At 39.5% G+C, this 25285-nt stretch overlaps 1 protein-coding gene across 1 annotated transcript in view; it reads left to right on the forward strand.

Annotated features, from left to right (window-relative positions):
• The window catches only part of IGF2R (insulin like growth factor 2 receptor), a 2372344-nt gene that overhangs the window by 887726 nt on the left and 1459333 nt on the right, over positions 1 to 25285 (forward strand). The window contains exon 15 of the mRNA XM_044074918.1: positions 3526 to 3673. Coding sequence (XP_043930853.1) covers positions 3526 to 3673 — 148 coding nt within the window. The remainder of the gene's footprint in view (positions 1 to 3525; positions 3674 to 25285) is intronic.

Below are 25285 nucleotides of genomic sequence, written 5' to 3' on the forward strand. Positions count from 1 at the left end.
TGAAGACATTTGTTAAGCAGCATAGACAAGTCTGATATGTATTATTTGGGTCATAAAAAGCTAAATCTTGAGCAAAAGTTGCTCTTCTTACAGATATCCTCATAAGAGAACATGAACTGAGAACTGCATTTGTTGATAGGTTTACTGATTAATCTACATTTTTGTCTCATTTGCCCTCCTAACTGCTAATCTTTACCACTGTCTTAATCAGATGACCAGTTTTTCGTCTCCACTGATGATGACAGTCAGCTGAGAAGGACCATCATTTTTGCAGCCATCAGTGGTGGTTCACTGTTTTTTTTTTCATTTTTGTAGACATGTATCCCTGTGCACACTGGGCTGCACAAGAGAAACGAGGTATGCAGTGGACTATCAGGGATCGATGGTCCTTTGCTTCTTTTGCCATCAAGCACCCCTGCCCATGACTTCAAAGCACAGCAGGTTGTTTCCCCAGTCTGTGCTACAGAAATTGCACCTACTCTGTTTGCTCCTAATTGCAGGCACCCTTCCCTATTCCCAGGTGAAGCAAATGCCCTTTTTCTCTTCTCCTGTTTGCCTGGCTCCTCCAGTGATGGGGCCAGTAACTGAACTCTGGTCACTGGGCTCAGAGTTAGGACTTCCCTCTGTGCTGTGTTGCCAGGCTTTGATTAGTTTAGATTTGTGTTTACCCATGAAAACTAGCAGTACTAGAAAATGTTTTAGTGATGTATTTTTAGTAAGATAGGTTGCTGTAAAGCATGTACAATGGGTAAGGTTATTATATCTTTGGATAACCAAGTACTAGAAAAGCAGAAACTGTTCTAGTTAGTCCTAATGCTTGAAGGATAATGCTGGTAGACCATGGGTATGTACTTGCCTACAATGGCCATTGTCTTTCACCACACACTAGCTGATTACATCCTTCTTGCTATGCCTATGTGTTTGTGCAGTGTCTACTGGTCTCAGATACTTTCTGGAAATGTGCTTCTTCTAGGTACTAATTTTTGTTTTTCTTAACATGTAACTTTTTTTGGTGTCTGTCCTTATTTTTCAAATCAAGCTTTTATTAAAACAAAAGTAAAATTATGTCTTCTGTAAATAGTTTTCATGAAGAGTGATAGCCATAATGCTTGCATTTGTTTGACAAACACGCAAAATTTACAGCTTATGTAGTGACATCTGGCGCTTTGATTGCTCTGTTGATGGACTTGTAAAAACTGTTACAGAGCATAATATATCTTGGGGTACAGGTGCACCCATCACTTACTTTCTTCACTCACATACACATTGTTAGAAATAAAATTTCACCTAGTGCTGAATGAATGGAGCAGCATTTCCAGCCTACTTACTGAACAGAGCAGGATTGCCGCTGGCAAGAAAGAGCACTTCTACCAACCATTGAATTCTATCTTCTTATCAGTAGCTCCACTTCTGACAGAAATTATGTATAAACTACAGACAACGCAGCCTAGCATCTGCTGCGTTATTGCTGGAGCTAGCATGAAACTCCACCATTGCATTATACTCAAGTAGGCTGGCTGCTTCTGATTGCCCATATATGATGGAGTACCACATTGTCATGCATCCCAGGATGCATAAGAGATACAGTCTGGCATTTCAGCTTTTTCGTTGCTCTCTGTTCAGTCCATGCTTTGCTGTTGTAGTGGTGCCACTGCAGATCCATGATGGGTTGCACTGTATGCTGCAGAGATGTACCTGTTTGTTTCTAGGTTCTGAATGAGACTGAACATACGTTTGGCAGTTACTGACCCCAATTTTTTTGAAATAGTGTACATTGGTGCACAAAACTGTACATTTACCTGTTTAGCCGAACAGATCAGATCAGCAGAATAGGTACTTGTTCTTGGCAAACCTTTAAAAACACTGCAAAACCCTTTTAGGTTCTACCCAAAAAGATTTGTAGGTTAGAAATTAGAAGCTTTTGGGAAGCCTTGCTAAAATGATTACATAAACATGTTCAAATAAGGATAGAAGCACTTTAGGTCTGTTCACTTGTTTCATTGAAAATCACAGCCCTGTTTGGAGATGTCTTTAGGTTATAACTCAAGGGAGAGAACATATAGTCCATGTTTGGAGATGTCTTTAGGTTATAACTCAAGGGAGAGAACATATAGTCCATGTTTGGAGATGTCTTTAGGTTATAACTCAAGGGAGAGAACATATAGTCCATGTTTGGAGATGTCTTTAGGTTATAACTCAAGGGAGAGAACATATAGTCCATGTTTGGAGATGTCTTTAGGTTATAACTCAAAGGAGAGAACATATAGTCCATGTTTGGAGATGTCTTTAGGTTATAACTCAAGGGAGAGAACATATAGTCCATGTTTGGAGATGTCTTTAGGTTATAACTCAAGGAGAGAACATATAGTCCATGTTTGGAGATGTCTTTAGGTTATAACTCAAGGGAGAGAACATATAGTCCATGTTTGGAGATGTCTTTAGGTTATAACTCAAGGGAGAACATATAGTCCATGTTTGGAGATGTCTTTAGGTTATAACTCAAGGGAGAGAACATATAGTCCATGTTTGGAGATGTCTTTAGGTTATAACTCAAGGGAGAGAACATATAGTCCATGTTTGGAGATGTCTTTAGGTTATAACTCAAGGGAGAACATATAGTCCATGTTTGGAGATGTCTTTAGGTTATAACTCAAGGGAGAGAACATATAGTCCATGTTTGGAGATGTCTTTAGGTTATAACTCAAGGGAGAGAACATATAGTCCATGTTTGGAGATGTCTTTAGGTTATAACTCAAGGGAGAGAACATATAGTCCATGTTTGGAGATGTCTTTAGGTTATAACTCAAGGGAGAGAACATATAGTCCATGTTTGGAGATGTCTTTAGGTTATAACTCAAGGGAGAACATATAGTCCATGTTTGGAGATGTCTTTAGGTTATAACTCAAGGGAGAGAACATATAGTCCATGTTTGGAGATGTCTTTAGGTTATAACTCAAGGGAGAGAACATATAGTCCATCTGGAACGTTTGTCTTGTACCAGAGTATGCTTATTACTTGACTGTGAAACGATGGACTGTAGGTGGTATATTGTAAAGAAAAGGACACCTTTTGACTACCTTATTAATAAAACAGAGAAGAAAAGTTCCATTATTGAACAGTGGACCTTGCATAACCAAAAGTGAGGTCACTGGCCACTGCTGTGTACTAATTTGTAACTGGTGTATAACTTGGAAATCCCACAGAAAACTAGTAACAGGCAAGTGACATTCATTGATACGTTTTATCTAGTCCAGAAAAAAAAACATGTTGCACACCTATTGCTATCTGTCTGGAAAATGCAGTTGAAATTTGCTGCATTGCAAGTATGTAATTATTTTATACATATTTTTCTGACTTCTTAGTTGGAGAAAATGTGTAATCACTGTAGTCTTTTGCAGCAAATGCTAATAGGAACTTGAGGTCAGAATGCCAACAGTGAAAATAAGGCATCAGGAATGTTTTTAATAACACCTCTAGCAATGTTCTTTTCATTCTTAAGTGAAATGCTGCTTGCCTTTTTTTAGGGTTTTCTTTTGACCTGTCTCCACTCAAGAGGAAGGATGAGTACTACAAAATTAACACTACAGATTATGACTTCTATATCAATGTGTGTGGCAATGTGTCTGAAACACATTGTGAAAAGGATTCTGCAATTTGTCAAGTATCCAAAAGGCAAGTATTGTATAGCTTTCACTACTTCTGTTTTGCACTAGAAAGATGTTTTGTTTTATTATAACTTTTGCAGCTGGTGGTCTCTTCAGTTCACTGTACTTATCTAACTAATTTTACTGACTGTGTTCACCTAAGAGAATTTTTTAATGCAGTTTTCATTAATGAATCATCCATTTGCACCAATATGGCTGCCATTTCTCTTTTAGCTTTAAATGTATAAACAGTGCTGTGATGGTCTGAATGTATTTCTAGTGCTTAATTTGCAGTTTCACATTTTCTGTATTCTATCTCTGGCCCAGATTGTATGTGTAAAGTTTCTATGAGGTCATTCCATGTAATTGAGGTATGAGTAAAAGTACTCTGTCACCTTTACACCCCCACTGACAAAGTTTGTGTAATTAGCAGGTACATTTTATGCCTGTTTTTCTTTCTGGTATTGTCCACATTACTGCTGTTTGATTCACTGCTCTTTTGAGGCAGTGCATCTGAGTGGAAGAAACCACAAAACAAGTATTCAACAGTGTTTAATGGTGACTTAATCTCAAAGCAGATAGCAGAGCATGAAGACATTATGATGCATCTTGGTGAAAGATACCACAGGCCAGTTAAAACTAACCACTGCACAGCAGTCAGACACATAATATAGAGGGATAGATTCATGAGAACTGCCCATATTGCCTTGCTTTGAGAATTGTCTGAGCATGTAGAGGTAGCTGGCAAAGTATGGGAATGATCAGCTGATTCTAGCTTACCCATGTCATGTGGACAGGTTGATATACTCCCCACTGCCAGAGCGACACTGTATGGGAAAATGGGTCTTGGGATTTCAAGGCTTGCCTACAAGGTCCATTGTTTTCATGACTTGGCATAACGAGTATGCAAAATGCATAAACCTACATTGGGAGAGAGTGTATCAAAACTGCATGTCACCTGCTGTATAACAGGGGGTGGAGTTAGGACATAACTGCAAAATAAGAGCCAGCAATGGATGGTGGCCTATCAGCACTGACAGTTTGGTATAAGAGAAGTTTGCTTGCGGTGATGTGGAATGAGGTGATGGTGGGCATGAGGTGGGCAGAAGATTGGTTTGTAGGGTATGGAGGTGGGCTTGATGGTCTAAGACAGGTAAAGAGAATAATAGATGTAAAGAAAAAAAGCCCCTAGCATATGGAGAAAGTAAAATGCATAGAAGTTCTGGGTTGTAAAGTAAGAGGTGTCAGCACTTGAAAAAAGGAAGGTATTTTCTTTAGTAAACATGTAGTGAGACCCAACCACAAATAATTGCATGCAGTCATGCAAACCACATCTGTGCAAGATCACAAACTAGCTGGGTATAATCCAGGTTAATCAGTTGAAATAAAGGGGGTATTAAATCGGTCAATTTCTTAAGGAAGTAATTTCATTGAAATACACAAGAACCTTGACTCCTGTATCCAAAGAAAATGTTACTATGGGGTTTTTGTAGTCAGAACTATCACTGAAGTCCTAAAAATTCTAAAGCAATTTAAAAACTTATTATGAATAGACCATTTCTCCCAAAGAAACTTGAAAGTGACCATTTAAACTGCTGATGGTGTTAGCATTTGCTAGCCATGGAGTATGTAGCTTAAACAGCAGATTATTACTTTGAGGTATAGTTTTGTGATTTTCAACAGTGGGCAAAAAGAAATGGATCTGCAGTACTAGGTCAGTATACCTAATAGGTTTACAACATTTCATGAGTGCTGAATAATCAGAAAATGAAGCTGACATTTATACAGTATTGACATTAGCTTTCAAGTAATGTAAGCAGCATGTACCATAGAATGTGTAGTCAGGTGCTGAAGTGCAGAAAGTAGCTAAAATGTTTACTGCTAGTCAAAAAGTATAAAGGTGAAGACCAGCTCCACTGACAAAGAGGGACAATGTCCTGAGTGCTGCATTAGGAGGTCAGGATTTGTCAAGCAGCTTGGGTGCTGGAGAAGCTGGTACAAGGAGGTGGTACAGGAGTGGTAACTCTTGACTTGTCCACTATGGGGGGATATCAAGGGACAGCATTTGGTTCCCATTATAGAACTAGACAGCTACACTTCATTAAGTGGTTCAAGGCATGCTGTGCATTATTAGCATGTGGGAACAAAGGAGAGTTCACTGAGAGCAGGCATTGTGGAAGGACAGTTCACTGAGAGCAGGCATTGTGGAAGGAGAGTTCACTGAGAGCAGGCATTGTGGAAGGAGAGTTCACTGAGAGCAGGCATTGTGGAAGGAGAGTTCACTGAGAGCAGGCATTGTGGAAGGAGAGTTCACTGAGAGCAGGCATTGTGGAAGGAGAGTTCACTGAGAGCAGGCATTGTGGAAGGAGAGTTCACTGAGAGCAGGCATTGTGGAAGGAGAGTTCACTGAGAGCAGGCATTGTGGAAGGACAGTTCACTGAGAGCAGGCATTGTGGAAGGAGAGTTCACTGAGAGCAGGCATTGTGGAAGGAGAGTTCACTGAGAGCAGGCATTGTGGAAGGAGAGTTCACTGAGAGCAGGCATTGTGGAAGGAGAGTTCACTGAGAGCAGGCATTGTGGAAGGAGAGTTCACTGAGAGCAGGCATTGTGGAAGGAGAGTTCACTGAGAGCAGGCATTGTGGAAGTTGCAACCACATCAAAGGAAGAGGGAGGAGCAGAACTAAAAAAGCCACATCTTCCACATGGAATAACAAATCTGCTGTCAGGGCCTGGCACTTGGCTATAGAAGAATGAGCGGGGTAATTGTTCTCACTCCTGGAGGGAAATGAAAGGATTGTCAGGGTGGATGAGGAAGAAACTTGATTTGTGTGAGGTGGGGTGTGTTAATCACTGAATTATTTTAAGGATTTCTTGGATTGTAGTCCCTTTCTTCTGAATCAGAATGTGCTGTCGTATCTGCTTTAAAGCAAAACTGCAAGATGTCTGAATAAACAGATATATTAACCGGATGTCAATGAGATATTTAAAAGAAGTACTTCTAAGTAGAGGTATAACATTGTGCAGCAGTTTTTGACAGTAACCATATTTGCGTCTTATTCCTGTGGCTTAGCATTTCTTCTAGTATGTGATTGTGACTTTAGTAACTGTCTGATATGTAATCTTAGTGTTAATGGAACATGAATTTCTTTCACTTCTTACTACACAGTATTCCCTTGACATGGATTATAATATATTCTGGATATATAGTCTGCTCATTGCATTTAATCTTTACATTTATCTGTCTGTGTATGCAGGTTTGTGTCTGTGTTTGTATATATGTAATTGTGTCTGTGTTTGTATATATGTAATCTAGAACGAGAGCGCATCATCTGCAAATAGAAAGAGAAAATACAGAAAAGATCTGTAGGATGAGTGCCTGCTCCAAACTCCATTTAAGCACTGTCAGCATGCTCATTTGGAAATGTTAGCAATGAGTATCATGATTCATAATTATATGGTCTAACAGAGCTCCCACAAACAGAAACTACAGGAAACTCTCAGTCACCTAGCACCCATGGGGATTGGTAGATGCCGGATAACTGTAGTTTCTGGTTGCTTGAGAGTTACTATTAAAAACAGGCCTGACAAGTAATGCACTCTATAGTATTTGTTTGGTCTGACTTGTTCTCAGGTTGGGGAGCGAGGGGAATTTATTCCTATCCTCCTTTTTAAAACTCTAAAAATGTAAAAATGTAATGTACCTTTCGGTGTGGGGGGGGGGACGGACAGAAATTGCAACACATAAAAAGTGTACTGTATTTGTTTGATTTTTTTTTTTTTGCCGGTTGCTTGAGTTCCAGTTAACTGAGAGCTTACTGTAGTAACATTAAGTATTAACCAGATAAATATCACTCCATGCAGCAGATCTAGGAACTGAAATTTGATGGGTCAATATACTAAGTTTCGATATAGCCATCAAGCAGCAGGATTAACATAGTTTGTCTTCTGTTTTTACACTATACCCTTCAGTGAAAGTGAGTGATGCAGTAAAATTGCATGCATACGTGTGCCAGTATGCCTGTATGGGTGTGATGTAATGCAGAGCTCTGCAGATATAGACACTGTCAGTTCTGGGACTTGAATATGGAAGCAGGTTGAAATAATCAGATCAGCAAACACTGGTATTCTTTATATGGAATACTGTGAATTTATATCATAGATGTAATGCACAGGTGAATTTGGCTTTTTAAAAAGTAAACAAGAACCACACTTGTGCCAGTGCAGTGTTTGCTTTAATGACTGAACAACTTTAATACAATCAGTGAAGCATCTTATTGAAATGGCAGTATTATTCAGCTGCAGATTATATGATTTTCAGATACCACACATCATTCCTGTTGAACACAGAATTGCTAATGGATTAGTACTGAAAGCTGCATAGTTTAGCTTAAACATAATTCAGGAATTTCTCTTTCAGGATTTTGCTTCCCAGAGTCCTGCTGATCAGTAATCACTCAGAGGCCTTTAATACATTTCTTCGGACTCATAGTTGGTGCACGTCTTCCTGCTAGTACCAACCACAAAAGGATGGGTGTCCACTGGATCTTATGCTAGGAAAGTCCTAGTTGCTAAATGAAGCTGCTAAAGACTTTCCAGCATTTTATTAACTTTTAAGCAATTCTTTCTTTCCTAACGAAGAGTTAGATCAGTTGGGAAGCATACATGGCAACATTTTTTAATAATGAAAGGACTTTAAGCAGGTACAAAACACCATGCCCCATGTTTGATAATATTTCCTGTTGGAAGGGCCTAGAAGGTTGTAACTTTGGCTTCTTAGAATAGCGTCGAGTGAAGAATCCAGACTGTGGCACTTCTGCATATTGTAGGCTTGATGGCATACATGATCTTCATGATAATTTTCTGTGTGCCTTAGGCTACATGACTTGCAACAGATTGCAAAGTGTCAGTGGCTTCAGGGTCACCGAACATTTACAGTATTTATCTGTTTGTGATACAAGGACCGTGTTGTTTGACCCTAGAGTAGTGGGTAGTTCCCAAGGCCTTCACTTTCTGCAAGCAAACTAATTGCACGTCTTGATAGCTGTTTCCCCTAGCAAAGTGAGAAGTTCATCTGGGCTCTTTTGCTTCATGGGAGGTGGTGTGTTCTGGTGACTGAGTCTCCACTTAAACTCTTTGGAGTTGTAAGCAGTTCTTCTGGCCATAGAACATTTAGAGGACAGGTTGAAGCCAAGCTCTCTCTTGATTGATCCAGCCGCTGATCTATTGTATGGTACCTGAACAAGCAGGAGGACATGCTGCCTTGCCCACTGCCCAGAGAAGAGATGCAAATCCTGCAGTGGGTTGTAAAAGAGAAATCACACTTTCATTGACGTCCCAGAAGAAGTGAGTGCATCAGCAGGTTCTCTAGAGGTGTGCTTCTAGTCTTTTCCTCAGTAGAATATGGTTCTCCTGTATTCTACTCTGTGCATCAAGGCAAGAGAAAACTAGTTGTGGATATGTAGATCTTCCTCTGGCGCTGGAGAGTCATGTATTCCTTTCTACCCTTCACGTTGATTCTACTCTTTTACCACAACATTCTGAGAAGAAATCCTTAACACCTCTTTATGGATAAGAATGTTATGGCTTTTAGGTACTGTGTGGTCCCAGGCAGTGAAAAGAATCTTTCCTAGTACAAGCTAAGGACGTTTTCTTGTTTGAAGCAGCAAAAAACTTCACCTCAGGGGGAAGGCTTCCTAGTTTAGAACCCTTAATCCTGGTGGATATTCCTTCTGATGTGTCAAAATTTGAAAGCTGCTAGGAAGCTTTTCCACCTGACAATTGTACTCAACCATCTAGAAGAGGTTGTCCATACAGGAAAAAAGGTGTCCTGGGCTGCCTCAGAGCCAATTCAAGCAGCTGTTAGAATTAGATCCTAGTTAGTCTGCAGTCTTGGTACATGTGCCAGTTCTTTCTGCCCATCAAGGCGTTATGCAAGTCAGGACTGTGTATCACCACTGACTGCTCAGACAGTTCTTTAGAAAAAAAGGGATGTGCATCTCTATCTGGTGTTGGGGGGGGGGGGACCTGCTTTCACAGGACTTAAATTTCATGAATGACAGACTGCCATCCATCAATCAACCTGGGGTAGTCTCTTAGAGGTTTGTTATCCTAGTGGATGTTTCACAAGAATTTCTTATTACTAACTCATATTTTGTCCCAAAAGTGGCAATCAGAATTATTGTTAAAAACAGTCCATCTGATTCACTTTTTTGAGTGAGTGAGTGAGTGAGTGAGTGTGCGTGCGTGTGTGTGTGTGTGTGTCTGTGTGAGCGAGCCTGTGTGTGTGTGTGTGTGTGTGTGTGTGTGTGTGTGTGTGTGTGTGTGTGTGTGTGTGTGTGTGTGTGTGCGAGCATGTGTGAGCAAGTGTGTGGGTGTGTGTGTGTGTGTGTGTGTGTGTGTGTGTGTGGGTGTGTGTGTGTAAGGGAGGCCAGCAAAAGAAAAAAAGGTGTTCCCACCATGGACATACACTGCCAGCTCAGGTTCTATTTGAAATGAGTACACTAATTCCAGAAGACAAGCAGCTGCTCATTTTCTTTGCATGAAGGAAGATCGACTAGTAGTTGATAAGCAAACTCTTTCCAAGTTAATTTCTAAATGTGCATTATCTTTTTATATTACACCGTAAATTACCCCCTTTCATACTGTTGTCAAAGGCCACTTCATCAGGGACATGACTGCTTTCATTGCGTAATTTAACACCATTCCCATTGTTTACATTTACACTCTGGCCACTTTGTTCTCTGTTCATTCCTTCATCTAGCATTACTACTTTTCAGTTGAGACTTCAGGGGAAAGGTGTTCTTTGGTGGTACCTCAGTCTTTCAGGACTCTGCCTTTTTAGCCTCAATGTCAAATGAAACAAATTGCTGTATCAGGTCATCAGTGAGAATGGGCCTCCTTGATGGGTCCAAATTACCCTCCTGCAGTCTCCTTGCTGAGCAGACCCATCCATCAAGTGGATGCTGTTGAACTTCCTTGCTGGATGGATAAATAGGTATTTATATTTCAAACAGTGTTGTCCACCATGTATACCACTGTAGTTGGAAAATCTTCAGTGCTTTCCTGGATTTGTAGGAAATGTGCTCAGTCTGTGTTTAGAAGTATACTAATGAGGTTAGGAGGCAGGTATGCTTTGCCTGGTATGGTGCACGATGCAGCATCATTTGCAGCTGGAAGATGCACATACTCCCAAGCATGGGAACTTCACAGAAAAACAGTCTACTTCAGGAAGGAGGGAAGGCTATACCAGTCATAAACTAGGTGATGAAGGACCATTCACAGATGAATAGACATTAAGATTTAGCATGTGCCTCAGTTCACATAGGACTTCTGGTGGCCCTGATAAAGAAGTCCCTGAAAGCAACTCTTGCCTGAACCTTCCTGGGGGCAGAGGTTCACTGAACTGGGAGAAGTCTTTTTATTTTTTTTCTTTAGATGTCTTTAGTAAGTCATAATATTTTAAACAATAACACGAGTTTACATACATTACTAGGAAAAAAGCCATAGTAACAATTCAATTTTACTCATGCAGGATACATGTATACTTTCTTTTTAACAATAAACCACAAAACTAAAAAGAAAATAAATTAACCAAAACACGGCCAGAGTAATAACATTTTCAGGTAGCACTTTCACGAGTATACAACCACTTCTTCAGACCGTTTGGTTTGGTCTGAAGAAGGTGGTTGCATACTGGTGAAAGCGCTAACCGATTAAATGTTATTACCCTGGCCGTGTTTTGGTTTATTTTCTTTTTAGTTTTGTGGTTTATCAGTTCACAGTGAATGAACTGTTACTCCTAGTAGCTGGTGTTGCTTTTAGCTTCTTTTTAACAATATTCATGCACTCCAACACAGGTTTGTATGTGTTTACATACAAGTGCTAACAACCACAAGGGCCTTTTTAAGCATAGCCATGCATCCCAAATCACTGACTAGTTCTGATACCCTTGATACATGTAAGCATGGGCCTGGGAGATGAACCATTTACAGGTTACCTGTTTGCATGAGAGACATAGGTGCCAAACCAGGGATGAATTTCCGGTTTTCCATCCAATTGTCTAACTTGCACTTGAATTGGATTAGGGAAGAACTCTGCTTCATATGGATGGAGAGCCTTTTCCATAGACTGGGTAGTCTCTGGGATATCATTATACAGTATACAAGTTCCTTATTTTTTTCCTTCCCTTAAACCTCACTTCTCATGCTGAACATTATTCTGCATTTATTGTTCCCACCGAATCATTTATTTATTTTCTAAAGATCCCACTTCTTGTTATTTTAACTCCTTTATAATACCCAGAAGTTCATATACATTGGAACTTGATTTTAATATCCTTTTTCTAGTAGTTGCGTTTTAGCATTTAATAATGTTAAACTTGGTAAGCTTTACTATTGGCAGTTTAGGTTTATTTATTTTATGTTTCATTTCTTTACTAGGAAAGTCCAACTGGGCAAAAATAACCATTTTTCAGCAGAGGCCCAGAGAAAAAAGCTGCAGTACAAGAAAATCAGTCTTACATAAGAATAACAGAGGCTTAAACATTTCACAAAGTTAGACATTATATATGAGGGTAGATAAGATTAACACATGCAGTTAAAATTATTTAAAAGGATGATACTATGTAAGATCAAAAATTCTGTACAGTAACAGAAGTAATTTAGAAGAAATATGGCACAGGAAACTTTTAACCTAGGTATTATGACACACAAATTTCCTTTAAGTCCAGAGTAATTAATCAAATATATAACTGAATGTATAGCAAATGGAAAAAATGTAGGTTATAGTGGAATATTTTTATGAAATGTAGAGGTAAGGTTAGTTCACAAATCTGGGATAGAGAAGGAGAGAGAATTGTATATCTTATGTGCAGAGGGATGTTTTGGGTACAGCATGTATTAATGAATGGTATCAGAGAGAGAGGAGGTAAAACAAAATAGTACCTAATAAGGAGAGGGAGTTGTATTGGAGAAGTTATATTGGGTAGAGTGGAGCGAAGAAATAGTCCCTGGTCTGGGCCTTTGTTCCTCATTATTATTTTTTTGGCTTTGTTCTGATTCTTCAGCTAAGAGGGTGAAAGGCATGAAATGTACATAACTAAGTGGATATAACTGCTGGATGGGGTTTAGACGGTTACTTCATGAAAGTAACTTACCCTCATGTTATTCACTCAGTTATCCATTTGGCTTTGCAGGACTAATGTGCATTTGTGTAAAGTAAATTGGATGCGTGTGTACAGGCTACTAGGTATATGAAACAAAGTTAAAATTGCATAACTTTCACCTGTACTTGAGTTTGCAGAATGCCTCTGATTTTGCCCTTCATTTTTTCCTGGCAAAGCATTGAGTATTGAAGTCATGAATAAGGGCAAATGTTTGAGTTTCAGACTTCATATTCTTCAGAAGATACATGCTAATGAAAAAAAAAAAAAAACATCAACTTTAAGTATATAACAACAATTATGAAAATCTGTCCCTGATTTTGGGCCTGTATCCCTCATTTTTGACTTTGTCCCAGTTCCTGTTCTAACAGGTTGAGAGGTAGTACTTTTTTAACACAATCTGATAAGGTGTACAAAGCAAAATGGGTGTGGGGTTGTCTTTTAGTGTCAGTAATGTACCCTCTTGCCATTTGATCAGGTTAAACAGTCAGGCTTTGCAGGAATAGTGTGAACTTGAGTGAAGTAAATTGGAATGCCTGGCTACTATAGGTTTGTGTGAAACAAACCTTAAAGTACATGATTGCACTAATAATTCTTTATTTATGTATTTTTTTCTTCAGTCAGACATCTGAGGTGTAAACAGTCAGTGATAGGGTTATGATTCTTGGGTAATGGGAGATGTCTGTGGATGAGTATGACTAACCCTGCTGTCATGCTTAAGTTAAACAGTCATTGGTCTGGCTTTGCAGGGCTAGTAAGCACATGTATAAAGCAGGTTGGAATATTTTACCTTGGCCATGTTGTGTCATAGTCAGACATTTGTGGGGTACACATCTGTGTAGCTGCAATTGATGGGTATGGACATTGGTGGATTATAATGGCAGCAGTTTGAACGGTCTTAAGTCAGAAAAGTGAATCCAAAAGAATACATGCATTTATCTGAGATCATGGTTTGAAAACTGACTAGAGCCGAAGGTACACTTAATGCACCACTGCCTGACCCCATCATGTACTCACCATCATTACCTCTTTAAGGAGCGTTCATTGTGGTCTTTGAGTAAACTCTGTTTCTGTTTGTTCCATTTCATCTTTCACTCTCTCAGCAGAACTGTTCCTTTCTGCTTCATACTCTGGTACTCCTCACAAAAGAATCAGTGTTCTATAGCAGACAGACAAATAGTCATAGACATGGGGGGATGCCCTGTTACCAACATGTGTTGGTAGAAGTTGGAACAAACCCCCCAAGACATTAACAGCAGTAGTTCCTTGTCTGAATTTGTGAAAAAGTGCTAGATCAGTACTCCTAAGTGAAATATATCTGCTTTAAAGGCTCTTATAAAATCTGTCACTCTTAAAATGTATTGTGCTGTTAAGAGCTCTTGTCACCTCTTCACTCCACAGCTAGTTGTCCTACCTCTGATGCCTTGCTTGAGCTAGTAATAGTTACTTTATACTCCTTTTATTTGGTTCCTACACCACAACTGTCCATAAAACATTCATGGTTCTAATACTAGGGCAGTTGTGATCTTACTGAATTTCTGTACTACAAAGGTGAAATCTCTCTGTACTAATATATTTTAAGATGTAGCTGTATTATTTTGACATTTTTCTTATAAAGAGCTTATTATTATACCTATCAACTTTATGTATCATTTTTTGACTGGGTTAGTCTCTCTAGGTTAGTGGCCTGTCTTCATGGGAGACCTTAAGTAGTAGTTACACTACTAGGAGAAATTTGGCCAGGGCATCAGGGAACTTCTCCTACTCTTCATTGTTGTGAGTGGGACCCATCTTGGAGGAGCACTTCCTGTTTCCATTCCAGGTGGAGAGACAGCCTAGAGAAACAGGGAGCAGATGGAGAGAGAATGAGATGATGGAGTAGTGAAAGAAATGAAGAAGAAAGCAATTATTGAGACCGAAGAATGTGTGCAGGATTCTGAGGAAATTCGACTACATCTCATTTAAAATTTACACACCAGTTGCATCCTTCCAAGATCCACTATTTAGATATAGAACTGGACAAAAGTCAGGGAACCTTGAGATCAACCATCTATAGGAAAGACACTTATTCCAACACCTTTCTTCAGTTTGACAGTTGTCACCCGGCCCACCAAAAAAGAAGTGTAGTTAAGGGCCAGATGGTTTGTATCTCAAGGTTAATTAGTGATGACATGATGTTCCAACATGAAATGAATATCCTTATTGATATGTTTAAAACTAGGGGGTACCCTACCAAAATGTTGCATAAGATAAAGAACGTGGTTTACAAAGGTAGGACCTTAAAAATTGCACCCATATTGAGAACAGGAGAGAGCTTAGTGAACAACTGTAGGGGAACCACTTTGAAAGATGAGGTATTTGTTGTACCCTACAATCAATTAATGCCCCAGTTGATTCCCAAGTTCACTGTTATTTGGGAGAATGTTCTTGATGCTGAGTTTAGGGGTAAGCTGGGGCAAAGGCCCAGAGTGGTATACAGCAAAGGTAGGAACCAGGGGTGTAGCTAGGATTTTCAAATTTGTACTCACAGTTCTCAAACTGCTACATCCCCAGAGAAATTAAAATTCAAGAATGAGTAAATGTGAGGCCTATAACTGGTGTCAGTAATATAATATAATAAAGATTCACTCAAACTTGGTTCCTTGAATTGAAAATTAACCTGAAAGTCAGTTCTTTGAAAATGCAGCATGGTAGTTGGGGTAGAGGATTCATGCTTTTTCTGTAACTAAGGTACAGGTTTTGAGCTTGAGTAAATTACTAACCACCTGCTACCCTAACTAGGGTGTTTCATTCACAACACACACCCATACCTACCTTGGTGCAAGAAATATGGACAAAAACAAGAAAACATCCAGGACACTTTTCCTGCACTCATCTGAATTTTCAAAGTTGCAAAAATATTTAGTTTTGTGCTAATTGACAAAGTTGCTACAGAGAAGATAAGATGACCTTGTGCTAGTATGAATTTTTCTAAAGGACATGAAGTCTGAAACTCAAATGTCTGTCATTATTTAGCAACTTGAGCCTTCAATGATTTTCTGGAAAGTCACAAAATTTATGAGGAACAGACAAAAAATATGGGGCAAAAATCTGGACATTCTGCAAAATTTGGACAGTTGAGAGGTATGCTACCTACCTCTCTCACACACACCTCTCAACCTCTTAGAGCAACAAACTCATAAATAAAACTGAGGCAAAGGCCCAAAAATAAGGACATTTTTTTTTAAATATTGCTCTTATAAACTTAGAAAGATAATAGAATAGTATTAGGTCTTATATTAGTACAAATTGTCTGAAAGGTATGAAATCTGAAACTCAAATGTCTGCCATTATTTTCTAACGTCAGTCTTTAACGGTTTTCCACTAATTTGCCAGAAAACCGCAATTTTATGAAAAACGGACCAAAAATGTGATGCAAAAATATAAAATTGCCAGACAATACAGCTCGAAACCTATCAAAGAAGGGACACCATTTTAATATTAGCACAGTTAACTTGAGCAGCTGACAAAATTAGACAATCTACATGCATTTCTGAAATAAAAGTAATGTATATCTCTGATCATTACAGTTATTTATAAAAGTAAACCCTCCACATTTTCTTCCAAAATTGCTATTTTGCAGAGATATTATTAGGGGGAGAACAACATTTTGAGCCAAAATTGGGGACAGTTGAGAGGTTTGAATATTCCTAATTCTATAAAGCGATTTATTTGCACATACCTCTCAACCTCTTAATGCAGAAAATCTGGACAAGGCCAAATATATTGGGGGAACATACAAACAGTACTAAAAATTGATCTTGTATAAACTTAAGACCGTTGACAGAATATCAGGTCTTGCTTTAGCATGCATTTCTCTGAAGATTGTGACATATGAAACTTAATGTCGGTCATTATTTTTTGACTTCATTCCTAAATGATTTGCCAGAAAAGTTTTATTTTGCATTTTACAGCACGAACACCAATAAATATCTGCTAAACAAAGCAATGCAGTCTCACAATGAAACTAGACTTAGCATTAAAACTTCTCTGCCCTTGAAACTAACATTCATTGAAACAGCACTGAAACCCACATTCAAAGAAAATACATTTTGCCAGTGGCAGATAAAGATTAACTTTGGGCTGTTTTCAAATCATAGGCCCCTTGCACATGAAACATACACGTGCTCTTTGATACACCTTCCTGATTGTATTAAATTATATTCCTTGTACAATACAGTATAGTTGTTAGAGAGTGTTTGGTTTGAACATTTTTCCAGTAAACAATGAAACAAAATGCATGCACCAATACTGACAAAACAGCCCAATTCATAACATTTCCATCATAAAAGTCTACTCAAACTTCTACAGTCCACCAGTTTCAGTAAATATGCACAATCTCTGAACTAGTAAAAGCCATCTACATAATTCACCTTGCTAGACAACTGCACGCACATGCTCCACTATACCAGCAAAGGAAAACGTAAAGTCTAAATATTGTTTCGGTGTTTATTCAGTGTAAACTCATAAATCTCCAAGTACCCCTGTCATAACAAGTTTATACACATCCACAAACAAATCAAGCATATTCTTTACCATTAATCAATTTAATAGTTTACTAATGTGCAAGGACAATTTATTCCATAATTATACCAAATGATGATAGAAAAATATATATTTCTAAATTTTCAGCTTGATGAATATAATAAACATACACACATTCATAATGTTAATGGTTTGTAGATGTTACTTCATGTCAGACAAATAAATTTATAATAAAATATTTTGTACATATTAATCAAATACTCCTGTAGCAATTGACATCTTATAGAATATAAACAGTATTTATTTAGCTTTTTAGTTTAATATATTGATAAAAAAGTCTTTTGTGTAACAAACTTCTGAGTAAATTCAAGGTTATTTACATTTTTACCTATACAACATTTAAATGAGGAAATACATTCCCCTAATATTGCAACTAAACTCATATACATAGGTATAACAGTAGGATACCAATATTTAGCACTGTTCTGGAAACAGCATCTCTAGGTCAAAATATTAAAGCAATTATGTAATAATAAAAGATAAACAAGTGCATGTTATGGACTGATTTGTTTTTAAAGTATTGATTGTGTCTGCCCCACTTTCCAAGGTTACTGATAGTGAAGGCTAACTCATACAGTAGAAAGATTAGTCAAATTACTTAAAGCTGCAAACAGGTGCCAGGAATAGTGGCTTAGAATGACTAAAGTCAGGTAAATTATCTTAATTCTGTGACCAGAGTCATCGTAGGCAGGTGCCATTCAGAAGCTCACAAGTATATCAACTTTATTTCAGTCAATTTAAGGTGCGACTCACCACTATAATGAACATATTCGCTTCTGCTACAAGTCCTGAAAGTAGTGCATTTGTAGTAGCATCATATTAGAGCAGCTTCAGAACTTCCCACTCCGAAACCTGTACAGTGGGTCAGAGAACCCTCCATTGGTTGCTGCTGCTCAAGAACTGCAGGCAGCAATCAGTTAAGGGTCTCTGACCACTGCAAAATGGAAAGAAATCACAGTGTATTTGGCAATAAGATGGAATGAAGAAAAATACCATTTAATATTCAAAACCAGTGCTGCTAGATGTTGCATACATCACTCTGAGCAGTCAATATAAAGTAAGAACATTTCATTAGCGGTAGCCTCATGTTTATTGGTGGAGCACTAGCAGTTGCAGTACAGCATGCAGTGAAGTTCATGGCCTTTGCTCCCCGGCATGACAGGTTCTTCAAGTCAAATGCCTACAGCAGTCAGCTCCACTCTGTTAAAGTACAACAAAAACCTATATATTACCTATTTGTTACCAGTAACTGGTATGCTCTACTAGGGCCCAATTTTTTCAATGATTTGATTACAATACCTGCTGATGAAGTGTATGAGCTGAATAATATAGCAGAATACTTATTACAGATTGATAAATAAATAGGTTGACTGAGATGAACTGAAGTATGTTCTTAAGCATTCTATGGTTGCATGATGAGACATTTGATTTATGCAGACCAGAGTATGGCAGTGGATGGATCCTGCTGTGGAGGACATACTTGCCTATGGATTTATCCATCTAGTTAACAGCATTTCTAGAAGCATCCTTCAAAGAGGGATTTTTGTTTGGCTGATCGGCAACTTTTTAGTGGTGGTAACAATTATCACTGTAAACTGATCCATTCAGAGGAACACTGAGAACAATTAAACTTGCTTCCATTAACCTGTCCATACAAAAAAAAAATTGGCTCCAGATACAACAGCAAACAACCCATATGCAAACGTTCATGAAGCTACACTATGCTCCACTGACACACACACACACACACACACACACACACACACACACACACACACACACACACACCTTACCTGATAATCTGTTCATGGCACTCGATTGTCTTCCATCTTCACATTTCCCGCTCACGATAAATAATCCATTTGCGATTGTCTTCTTTCCCACTCGCGGTCAGCCGGACATGACGTGAGCTCACTTCCGACTGGCTCGTATCCCCCTTAAAGGAGCCAACAACCTTTAAAAATACGTACTTTTTTTTTTTTTTTTTTTAATGCTACCCCCTCTTCTAAGAAGTTGTACTGAAATCAGTACAGTGCGTATGCCTCCCGACGTCCCTGGTAGGAACATTAAGGAGTGGTTGGAATTGGATAACAGAAGTACATAGAGAAATTACAATTCAAGAATGAGTAAATGTGGGGCCTATAACTGGTGTGAGTACACCAACGATGGGCCATATGTAGAAATTGCAGGTTTTTAGGAACCTGCAATGCCCCGGAAGGTGAATTGCAACACTGAGATGGTGTTCTATGTGGCCACGTGCATTTCCTGTCAGGCATTCTATGCGGGGAAAAAACAGTAGGCGGTTGAGAGACAGGATTGCTGAGCATACCAGAGACATCAAAAACAAGAAAACATCAAGTTCACTTTTCCTGCACTCATCTGTATTTTCAAATTACAAAAAAATTTAGTTTTTTGTAATTGACAGGTCCTACAGAGAAGATAGGGGAGATGACCTTAAGTTAGACATAGAAATCAAGGAAACTAAATGGCAACTTAGACTGAATGCCAGGGTGAAACCTGGAATTAATGAACATATTTCTATAGCCAGTGTGTTAAAGCAAAAGAGGAAACTGTGTTAGATTATGGACATGCATGTGAGTACTATGGAATTACTGTTTTTAGAAACATTGTTTACTGTGATTTTGTTAATTCTGTAAGACTGTGTCACAAAAGTATATATAATTGATGTACAAGTTTGTTATTGTCACAGTTTCCTGAAGTTTTATGTGTTTTTTTTTTTTATTTCATGCATTTTTTATGTCTGTATTCCTTGATCTAAGTGAAATTACCAATAGAATTAAAAATGTTTTGGTATGACAAGGGTTAAATTTCTGAAGGCACTGGAAAAAAGGAAGTGATTTATAGTATTTAAGGTGTATTTTAATGAAAGCTAATAACTCTGATGATGCCTTTTGAGGTGAAAGTGCTTAGTCTTAGTGTTTTGCTGTGTCTTGTGTATTAACTATTAATAAACCAGCCTTTTTAGCACAAAGCACATGTATGCCAGTCGAATTATTTTTGTTTTGTTCATGATTATAAAGTGTTTGTCTATAATGGCTAAAAGAATGGCAAAGGTGATGCCAAATTGGTAGATCTGGACCACTGTGGTTTTGTGGAGGGGAGGCAAACATTTGACAGCATTAACAGAACAGTTATGATCCAGAGGGAAGCAGAATATAAGAAAATACTGCTGTTACTGGTGTGTGTTGATACAGGAAAAGCATTCAACATAGTAATCTCGGGTTTTATGAGATGGGCAATGGAAGCATTTGTATTTCCTTATAAAATAAGGTTAATCAGAAGGATATATGAAGGATCAAAGGCAAAAATCAAAGTGGGAGGGCTCCTCCCTGATAAGTTGTGTGTGGGTGGAGGAACCAGGCTAGGATGTCCTCTTTCCCTTTCTTGTTTGCATCGTATTTAGAAGTATTGGCAAAGAAAGTAAGGGACACAGAAATTCAAGCGTATAATTGGTATGGTATTCACAGAAGTTGGCTTTCTTTGCAAATGATATTATTTTGTACCTAATGAAACCAGGAAAGGACATCTCAATGTTGTGGTGTTTTTTTTTTGGGGGGGGGGGATATATAAAATTAGTGAAGATAAAATGAAGGCTATAGCTATAAATTACGCACACAATAATTTGCCCAACAATTCCTGTATTTATATGAACATGACTAAAGTATTCAGGTGTGGATTAAAAAGGGTTCGGTTATGGCAGCTCAGGATATGTGGGAAAAGACTAAACAGAAAGTAATACAAAACTGAGAAATTGGAAACTCTCTCCTGTGAATATGGAGAGCAAGATACAAGCAGTAAAATGTTTTTAGACCCTTTAGTTTTATACACAGGTCAGGCATATTTTTATCAAAGAGAGGAAAAGATATGGACAGCAGTAGAGTTGAACGATTTTATTTGAGAGTGGAAAAGTGAGAGTCAAGTGGAATAAGATGATTTTCCCAGCAGAATAAGGAGGTTTAGAATAACCTGATTTGAATGGATATTTTAGAGCTACACACACAAGGCTGTTATATCACAAACAGAAATCTACAATTCAAAGTGGAAAGTGATAATCAAGCAGGGGACATTCAAGAAGTAAGGAAATAATATATTTTTTGATTCAGATAATTAAGATGACTAATAGCAGTCATACAAATGTATTTATAAAGTAGTAGAAAGTATACTAGTAACTAAGCCAACACTGGAGTGGAGAAAGGAGATTCTGCTAACAGGGACAACTACAATTAGGGCTACAAAAATAGACAAGAGGGTGCTGTAATTTACTGAAGGAATATGGCAAAGGAACTACTGTATTGGGAACAAGTAATTAACAAAGTAAAGGTAATAGACTGGGAAGAGGCCAAGAAGAGATTTGGATTGCAGGCTATTGATTGTCTTTAGTATCAGGGATTGATATCTGTGTATAGACAAAAAGAAGGGGCTATGGGAATCGTAAGTGAAAGATCTGCACTGATTGGGTTTTTAGTTGAATATAGAACAGAAGCTACTGTTAAAAAAAAGGATAACTAGTAGGGCATATAAAATATTGCACAATAGCTAGGAATCGAACAGAAGAGGTCAGAAAAGATTGGGAAGAGGGATTACAGATAGAGATTAAGATTAAGAAATTGAGAGATACAGTTAGCAGAGAAACAATGGGAGGACAATGGGAGGACATATGGGAAGCTCCCAAATATGGAACAAAATGTGTAATGTTTAGGATTTTTTCCTGAAAGTGTTTGTATAGATACTTTCATACCTCAGGCAGAATCCAAAGAATTTTTCCTCAGGTAAATGGCAGCTGTTGAAGGTGTTTGGGAGTATAATGAAATAATAGACTGTACAAACTCCCTACAGAGTACTCTGTCAGAAACACTGGCCGTGAAAATGAATGTAACTAAGGAAATGATGTTTTGAGCTGGGATACAAGATCTGAATTGTCTAGACATAGTAAGGCCTTGTTAAGTTTAATATTTGTGGCTGCCAAAAAAGCAATTGCTGGAAAATGAAAATGAAAACCAGTTGTACCTGAAGTAGTGAATATTATAGCAGAGATACAAGAACAGGAAGTGGATCTCTAGAAAATGATAGGAGTAAATTATACAGAAAAAAATGGATATTGTGGGAACAATACATGCAGAAAAATATTTTGGAGGGAGGACTGAAGTTTTGGAGAAGGCAGACCTTTAATAATTTATGTAATGTTGTTTAGGTTATAGGATATATAACAATATATGTGATGGGTAACATTTGTAATTTTTTAATATGGTTTGATTATTTTTATATAAATGTTAAGTTTGTTTATGTCACAAATTCGGTAAAGGTCACCATTGTAAATAGTTATTTTAGTTGTTTATTATTCTTCTAGATACATATATTTGTTTTATAATATTTCTATTATCACAAATTAATGTATTGTTAACATTTTCAATAAAAACGATTGAGAAACAAATTCAGTATAGGTGTTTAAAAATATTTCTGATAGAGTACTCTGTATTGAATTTTTTAAATGTTCCAACTCATTACACACCTAAAACATACATTTCCAGTTATCTCTTTCTTCTCCATCACATCTCCAATATTTGCTGTATACCTGAAGGAAAAAAAATCCTTGAAGTCTGCTTAAGGTATAAAGTACTTGTGCAAACACTACCAAGCAAAGATGCTTAACCTTCTGCACTTTAACATACTTATGAGACATACGTCTGTCCTCGTTTCTTCTCTTGTAAATTGTTTTTTCAGTCTGTCTTCACAATCTTTTATTTATATGCTTTACTAATTATCTTTATTAATAGCTTCTGTTCTATATTCAACTAAAAACTCTACTTGAACATGTTATCTGAAGTAGGAACTTCATTTGTCAACAACCTTTGGGATACGGATCCGATCTCGGATCCGAGCCGGCAACTTCTACCACAGCATAGATCCGAGCTCCTAGCTCCTCCCTTTACCCATAATCCCCTGCCTATCCTGACTGACCCCAGATCTAGTTTGCCGCTCTTCAAGCAACAGATAGATTCCAGAGCTCTTGGCGATTTTGTGAGAAAAAAGTTTTTTCTTCTTCCCTGATTGAGTGTGTGTGTGTGAGTGTTAGGTTTACCCTTAAAGCTAAAGCTTCTTATTTTTAGCTTAAATTTTAATTTACATTTAAATTTTTTTCCTCCCTCCCCGCTGGTCGTAGCGTGTGTGTGTGTCTTGAGTGTAGGGGCCTAGGGAGTATGCTTACTTTAGTTATGTCGGAGGCCCCTAAAGCCATTTTTTCTAAATGCACCGAGTGTGGTCACAAGCTTTCACCGGCTGATGGCCACACTCGGTGCGTTAGGTGCCTTGGGGTTGAACACCTCTCTTCGGGTTGCGCGATTTGCATGGCGTTCAGCCCCAGGGCACTTAAGGATCGGAGGTCGAAGCTGGTTCTGGCGGGCCTTTTACCCCCAGACTCTGCTTCGGCCTCCGGTGCTTCGGTGACCGCTACCCCCCCCGGTAGCGATCACTCCTGCCTCCCTTCCTCCGACCGGGACTCAACCTCCCGCTTTGGCTCCGGAGGATAGGGAGTCCAGGAAAGAGAAGCAGAGGGAGAGGCACCTTAAGTGGCGGGTCGAGGACCCTTCATCGGCCCCGCCCGCCAAGAGGGCTTCTCCGTCCAGGTCTTCTCGGTCTCCTCCTCCTCGGATCCGATCTTCTTGTTTCTCCCCGGGACCCGAGGAGGAGGTGACCCGGTCCCCGTCGAGGTCATCGAGGTGGCACTCCAGCCTCGCTGGCCTCTTCGAGGTCCACCTTTAGCATGTCAGATGTGGACATGGACCGGATGATGAGGAGATTCATCCAGGCCCAGATGCAGATGGGAGTGCTCTTGCCTCCCCCCCTCTGGGGGGGGAGCTCGACCCCTTTTTTCACCCCTATTGCTCCTTCTCCGACTTGCATTCCGGGTTCGGAGCGCTCGGAGCCGAGCCACGTTGGACCCGGGGGTGGGTCGGAGCCGACTGTGCTGGGCACGTCGGCTCCGATGGCTCCCTCAAGTTTGTCGGATCCGACCTCTCGGAGCTGTGGGCCGAGCTTCTGATCCGAGGGATTCGGTGTACTTTCGTCTCTGTCACGGTCGGAGCACACTGGTCTCTTGGATCCGACGTTCTCGGCGCCGGGTCCGATCCCCGCTTTGGATCTGAGTGGGAGTCGGGTCTCGGATCCATTAGAGAGCGGCTCCCCCTCTGCTTTTGCTGCGATGGAGAGGGCACTGTCGAGTGCTTCCAGGCCTCCGGTCCTGGCTTCTGCTCCCTCCCGCACTCCTTCTCATCTGGTCCTGGCTCCCCTCATCCGGCCCTCGGGGCAGCCTACCTCAGCGCCTCTAGGAATTCCAGTGGAACAAGATACAGCCCGTGAGGACTCCTCAGACAGCCCCCCCCGAGGAGGTTCCTCACAAGGCAAAGTGCAAAAGGAGGTACATAGACTTCCCTGAGAGTCTCACCGAAGATACGGACTTAGATGAAGGGGAAGGCTCCCCTAGGTCACACCCCGAGGATGTCTCCTTCGGAGACATCATGGAAATGCTCAAAATCAGGGGTGGGTGGTCTGCCCCCAAGGCTTCCTCTGATGAGTCCGTATTCCTTAAGGCATTTGAGGCAGGACCATCTACCTCTTGGGTGTCCCCTCCACCCGACCTCTTGGTGGATCTCATATCCACTAGGGCTTGGAAGGAACCGGACACCGTAGAGCCTATCCCCAAGTGCCCGGACAAAATTTTGAGCCCCCCTGCAGAGAGATCACACTGGAGCAGAGGTCCCCCTGTGGATGCCATGTTGGTGGCTGCAGCCACCAAGGAAGAGTTGGCTCAGGAGAGCCCCACGGTTCATCCTCTGAGCAAGGAGTCTCGCGCGATGGACCATCTTGGGAAGCGGGCCT

Source organism: Protopterus annectens, chromosome 1.part0, assembly GCF_019279795.1.
Source record: "Protopterus annectens isolate FY-2018-M chromosome 1.part0, PAN1.0, whole genome shotgun sequence".
In the NCBI taxonomy this organism is placed as follows: Eukaryota; Metazoa; Chordata; order Ceratodontiformes; family Protopteridae; genus Protopterus; species Protopterus annectens.